The 6,976-nt window shown below is 42.9% G+C and overlaps 1 protein-coding gene across 1 annotated transcript; it reads left to right on the forward strand.

Annotated features, from left to right (window-relative positions):
• Positions 1 to 2,164: 2,164 nt before the first annotated feature.
• On the forward strand, positions 2,165 to 5,900 carry lgals2a (lectin, galactoside-binding, soluble, 2a; the record flags this gene model as incomplete). Its single annotated transcript, XM_035179966.2, has 4 exons — positions 2,165 to 2,329; positions 4,472 to 4,551; positions 4,730 to 4,901; positions 5,255 to 5,900. Coding segments are annotated over 4 exons (564 nt in total), but the record flags the coding sequence as incomplete, so codon positions are not given.
• Between the last annotated feature and the right edge of the window lie 1,076 nt (positions 5,901 to 6,976).

The raw sequence follows: 6,976 nt of genomic DNA on the forward strand, positions 1-6,976 counted from the left end.
AATTACACTCTGCTCATTGTAATTTCATCATCCTTCTCCAGTGGTATATTGTTCAACAGAGTGGGCGATGTTGTGTTGGGAAACAATCCAGGAAGTCCCCTCCTTGCTCTGCTAAATACAACCCAGACCAGATACAATGCCCTTTACTGATTGATTGATTTGTCCATTATTTAACCAGGAAGCTCTCATTGAGGTACAATATCTCTTTTGCCAGGGAGTCCTGGTCAAGATGTGTAGTCCAAAAAAACTAAAAGTTACAATATAAATAAAAGCAGGGACACATACCACACACAAATATAGTAAAACAAATGATGACGATGAGACAGTGAAGGTGTGAAGCTACTGTGTTATAACAGCTGACTCTTACTGCAAAGGCCTGGATTTAATTGAGTTCTCCATGACCTCCATGACGTCTCTGTAGTTTTCAGCTCAGCTCCTCAAAATGTCTTGCACATGACATTTCTACATCATCTCTCCCATGCTGATAATGTAAAAATGTGTGGAAATATTCACAAAGGTATGTTGATGGGCTATTTATTGACATGCAGTGTTTCAAAGAGTATTATGATAAAGGGTAAATCATAATGTATGAATCATAAGTACTATGTGTATATATATTGCAGCTACTAACTGTCTATAGACTAGTTCTTAGGGCAAGAAGAAATGTGACACGTCTCCGTGCCTCATCGAACGTCTGATGCAAGAACTGCATTTCCCAGTAGTGACCGAAGCGTATTATCTTCCCAGATACGTCGAGTGGAGAGATAAACCCTTCAGATTAAATCATATGATGAGGGAGGCACTTCTCTGTGTGTTGAGGACCAGGTCAACATAAAACAAGCTGTGGCTCGGATAGTGTCCATTCTATGGATCAGTGACACACGCCAGGTGTTGGAGATAAAAAAGAGAGACACTGTGGTCATGAGTTAACATTTAGAACAAACAGCTGAAAACCCGCCTGTGTCTGTGAGTGTGTGCCTGTCTGTCAGTGAACCTAGAAGCAGATGGGATGTTAGTAATCAGGAGACTTTTGTTAATCAGCAGAGGGGATATCAAACCTCTGAAGTTATTTTACGTATAATAATCACAGAGACTTTGAATAATGTATTGTAGCTTAGTTTTTGTAAGCTAATGGTTAGCACACACACACAGACACAGACAGACAGACAGACAGACAGACAGACAGACAGGCAGGCAGGCAGACAGACAGACAGACAGACAGACAGACAGACAGACAGACAGACAACAGCATTGATTATGTGATTATGTAGCAACCACACAAGTTTGCATGAGGGGATGGGACTGAGGAAGTGTAATAAGCGTGTCTGTGTGTGTGTGTGTGGGGTACTTGCTTTTGTTATCTTTCTAGAACCTTTTCCAGCACAAACACAGCCCTTGTCAGGACCAGTGGACCACATGGGGACCAAAGCCTGGTCCTGATGAGGCAAAGTGTTATTTCTGAGCTCCTGGTTAAGGTTAGGGATAAGATGTTAATTGTGATTAGGTATGGTTAGGGTTAGGCATGCATTGGTCATGGTTAAAGTTGGGGGGTAAGGAATGTAAGTCAATGCAAAGTCCTAATAATGTGTATTTTTGTTCCCTGACAGTTGCTCCTCCTCTTATATCCTTCTCTTACCTGCAATTCCCTCATGATTGTAATCTTAAGCTTGTAGTTCATGCACGTGTGTCAGTCTGAGTCAGAGCAGCGTGTGTCAGCAGATGAAAGTGCCATCTATTTCCAGCTGTGAGTCAGAGATTCCATCCAAATCGAGTGATTGACTCAGTTTCATCTCCTCTCACTCTGTCTGCTTCATCTCCTCAGTAAAGTTTTCTTACTCTGCGGTCCCACTCTGCCATCTGATCCCACAGTGAGTTACAGCCCATGTCCACTAACCGGCCATTAAGGCTCCTGGCTGTGTGCTAAATATTTACACGTCTCCCTGGCAACGAATTCATTTCTATTTCTGTCCGCCCCTCTGGCCTCGGTTCCCCCTCGCAGTCAAACTCAACAACCTAAAACTTCCAATGTAGCAGCCTCACGTCAACAAACGATCCATCACCAGTTACCCTCTCTTCACCAAAGTCTGCGAACACTTGTTAAGCAGTAGATTAGTTATTTACAGTGGATAACTTCACTCTGAATCCATTTGTCGACGTTCACTAATGGCCGGACTCCATTGACTGTCTAATATGTCACTCCGGTCGAAGGAGCCTCCCACTCCGTATATATTCTCCACTCAGGCTGCAGAGGGGCAAGGCCTTCCCTCATTGCAGCACTGTCATTTCTTCTCAGCCGAGCTCCTGGACCACATCTGCAGAAATAATGAAAGTAAGTATCATTTACACAGAACGGTGCTCTTGCATGTCTTTCACTCTCTGTATTGTACGACTCAGCAGGTCAAGCAGTGTCAGGGCCCATTTTAAAAGTGGAGATGACAGCTGCTTTGACATTTGTCAGCTCGGTCTGAGCCCTGCTGATGTAGCCGGACCAGCTGGACTGTGCTTTAACAGAAGCGTCTCATTGTATCTTAGCTTTTAGTGAGATTCTCAGAGTCCTGGCCTTGCGGATTTCGTTTCATTGCCTTTTATGGTCAAAGTATTCACTGCACATTAGTCACCTTTCGACTGAGATATCAACTACTGCAAATGCATGAGAAAGTCAGCTGCTGGTGTTGAGATATATTCGTCCTCTGATAACTTAAACACACTGAAAAAGAAATGGAAAATCTTTGTTGCACTTGCATGGAAATGTGTCTTTGGCTACAAAGCAGAGCACGTGGTGTTAAAAGAGGCGCATGACAAAGAAAGTTCATTCATTCAGACATGCATCGAACATACGTGGGTTCCACGACCAACAGAGCTAAAATACATTGTTAACTTTTGTCCATTTTATTATTCCAGTCATGCCCTTTTCTCAGTCTCAGTATCTAGAGCAATGCATTGTGGTTTTTCTCTTGGATCACAACCAAAGCTCTGTATCATTCCGGCTTCTTGCTTGGCTACAGATCATGTGTTTGGAAACGGCACCGGGGAGCGAGGGTCAGGAGGCTTAAATCACATTATAGCGTTAAATAGAATAAAGTCATCATTCAGAGGTTAAAATAGATGCTGCCACACTGTGTTGTGTAAGTTTACCCCCTTGGAGTCAAAGAAATCAGGAGTGGCAAATAGTGGAGGCGTTTTTTCATGACACAGGCCACTGTCAGCAAATGCCTCTTAATTAACACAATTCCTTTTGTAGAAACTTGGAGTGTTTCTCGTTACTTGGTAGCAGGTTTTTGTTCCTGTCTTTCCCAATATGCAGTTCCCCTTAGATGGCAGAATCAGGGAGAAATGCAGAGTGACAGCTGACTCCAACCGGCAGCCCAGCCCCACACACAGCACATAGCTCCCACCCTGGTGCCATGTGTCATACGCGCGCCTTACAACTGGACTCGAGCATGGAAAGAATGTCGAACCCATGTCATCCAATCCTCTTCCCTCTCAATTCATTTTCTTTAGTTTTACTCCACATATAGCTTCTAGTTTTCTGCCAGAACCAACAAACCAACACTATTTCTGGATAAGGGCTTTTTAATAAAGGAGTTCAATGAGTCATTTTCACTGGGGAACTATGTGATTTCACTTCTCTCAACTCCTTGAACTCTATCAACTGAAGGAAGTCCTTTCCAACTTTCATCTCCTGTTTACTGTATCTAACATTAACAACAGCTGCAGCGCATTAAAACCCACATTCAAAATCTTGCTCCTGTTGCCTGAAGGGATGTGATGAGGATCGACCTCTGATGAAATGCTGTCAAGTAAAAAAAAAAAATCACATTTCACAAAAGTTTCAAGTTTTTTCGCAAGTAAAGAATGTTTCAGAATTGCTTCCATGACAACAGGATAAACAATTGCTGTGCTCATGTTTCCGATTTCTGATTTCTCTCACATGTCACGTCGACCCTCCACTGTAGCACAGATATTTAACATTACTGTGAAAACTTGTAAATCTTCAAATGGCTGCTGTTTTTGTACTTGGTGACAGATCACTGTTCCCATTTTGCGAAACTGTTAAATAGGGGCGATCTGTGTCTCACAAGCAAATAATAGGTTGCTCAATAATGATTTCCTAACCGCAGCACAAGCTCAGTATTCTCCTGCCACATGTACAGTAGCATCTAAGGATTCCTGCTGCTCTCAGCCTTTTTTTTTCGTTTTCCAACAAAATCTCTGCCAAAATGTGGCGTAGTGGAAAAGAGGGAATGGAAAGAGGTGGAATCATTGAGCAGCCCCATCGGTGGGAGTATAATTGAAAACATGTGTTTGTAAGGATGGAGTGAGGATTAGAGAATTGGCTGAGGCTCCTGCTGCTGCTGGTGTTTTTTTTTCTGCCTGTAGTTGCAGTAATAATTGGCTCTCGTAAAATCCAATCGTATTACCTCACAATATCGGTACTGTATCATTAACCTGTGCTTCTTTGTCTTCACAGGACATGATGGTAAAGAACATGTCCTTCAAGGTCGGACAGACCCTGACCCTTGTTGGAGTTGCCAAACCTGATGCGACAAAGTAAGTGCTGACGTGAAGCAGTATCTCGATAGAAATGAATCACAGTCTTTTTGGGGTTCAGGCTACTTTCCATTAGTTAACAACTGTATTCCACAAACAAGACTGCTGTTTACCCATTTGAGACACGAGGAGCCTAATGAAATGTGGTGAACGCTTTTTCTTTTTGTCCGTGCCGCAGTTTCGCATTGAATATTGGCTCCTCTGACCAGGACATTGTGATGCACATCAACCCTCGTTTCAACGCCCACGGCGATGAGAACGCAGTGGTGTGCAACTCTTACATCGGAGGACAGTGGTGTGAGGAGCTCCGTGAGGGAGGCTTTCCTTTCCAGCTAGGACAGGAGTTCAAGGTGAGCGGGACAGTGTGTGTGTGTGTGTGTGTGTGGTGTATCCCGACAGGTCTTTGCAGGTCATCCAGAGCCTGAATTTTGCGTGTACACATACTCTATTCCTGCATGTGTTTCTGTCATATGCAATCTCCCCCGTGCCTGGCAACATTAATAATCCTTGTTAACTTGAGTTTTACCCATTTATTTTCCATCCGATAAAGTACATTTAGGTAGTAGATAGGATGTGGTGTTAAGGTGTTTGGGTTGAAATATTCGAAACCCAAATACTTCATCCAGGTGCGGATTAGAAGTTCGTATTGTAACGTCTCCATATTCTTCCCCCTTTTCTCTGCGTCTCCCGCCTTCCTCTCTAGATCACCATTGAATTCACCCCTCAGGAGTTCCTGGTGACTTTATCCGATGGCTCCAACATCCACTTCCCCAACCGCATCGGGGCGGAGAAGTACTCCTTCATGAGCTTTGAGGGGGAGGCTCGCATCAGGAGCATCGAGATCAAGTAATCCTGCTCCATCCCAGGAATCTTTTTTTTCCCCTCCAATTTCTCTGACATCTGGTCACATATAACTCCAGCTTTTAAACTCCTGAATACATGCTCATCACACATTATCGCATTATGCAAGAATTTAGCTTGTTGACATGTGCGGATACGAATCGTAGAACAAATGATTTAACAGAACGTCTCAATGTGATGTCGTATGAAGAGCAAGTCCCTTTCAGGACATTTTGTGAATCATGTCTGCACATTTCAAGCTTACTTGACTTAGTTTGATGTCACTGTGCTAAACTACTCATTGGAAAAACAAGCCAAACATAAAGTAGTTCCAAGCCAATGTTATCTGACTGTTATTTACTTTGCAGAGTTTAGCTGAAATGTGACCATGTTCTTCTTGAAGGTGCCTTGAAATGTTGCATGTTCTTTTTGGTTTTGTTTTCCCTCCCAAACATTCCAGATTTGTAACAACATGTATTAAAGCACGGCTTTAAAATACAAATAAAAAACAGACTTTGGTTATTCCTTTAACAGCCACATTAGGTTATGTTTGTTGGGTGGTTCGTCATAACTACTGGACGACTCCCTGCCATCAGTATTTACAGTATTTACATGTATATTCTGTGTCCTCTGCTCAGTTACACAATCATGATGTCTGTGAAAAAGTCCCTTCCTGACCCAGTAATAGTATTTGCAACCTGTGACATTGGTCCAGTGCATGGACAAGAACACTTAACTAAAACATTCTACAGGCTCTGAACTGGCATGTGACAATTACGCATAATCCCAGACAAACAAAAATGTTGTCAATAATTAGTTCCTCCCTCTGTTCTCATCTGCCTCCATTTTCGAGGCGTGGACTCGTCAAGATGTTGGAAACTGTTCTTATCGATTCTGCTCCATGTTGACGTGACGACCGCATCACACGATTTCTGCAGAATCGTCAGCTCCACATCCCAAAGGTGCCTTACACTGGATTCAGCTCTGATCACCGTCATGAAACCTTTACTGTGACCGTTTCTTGTTTCATCGTCATGCTGGATGATGCATCCTTTAGAATATGATAAATTGTGGCTAAAAATGGATGCACATGTTCAGCAATACAACCCAAATAGACCCAAGAATATAGATGCCTAGCTGTGTTAGCCACCAGATGTCACCATTGCTATATTAATGCAATTTGCCGGATGATTGTGGGGGGAAATGTTTCAGGTCACACTCTGGCTACTGTTGCTTTTGACTTCACTTCAGCGAATGATCGTCTCTGTGAATCTTCACTGTGAATTTTCTCTGTAAATTCACATGACTCAATACAAACTTGAATTGAGCTCAAGGTGATTCAGCTCGAAAAACTTTGAAGAAGATACTGAAGTGATATCTTACACAGAAACCCTGGATATAATGTGACAGCTCTATTCATCTCTTACTGACCGGCACAATGTGTTCAGCACGTGCATTGGCACAGAGAGGAAAATGGAAATCAAGGACGAGATGCAAATCTCTGCAGTGGTTCCAGCCAGGCACAATTTGTGTGTGTGTGTGTGTGTGTGTGTGTGTGTGTGTGTGTGTGTGTGTGTGTGTGTGT

This window comes from Hippoglossus stenolepis, chromosome 16 (genome assembly GCF_022539355.2).
Source record: "Hippoglossus stenolepis isolate QCI-W04-F060 chromosome 16, HSTE1.2, whole genome shotgun sequence".
Classification (NCBI taxonomy): domain Eukaryota; kingdom Metazoa; phylum Chordata; class Actinopteri; order Pleuronectiformes; family Pleuronectidae; genus Hippoglossus; species Hippoglossus stenolepis.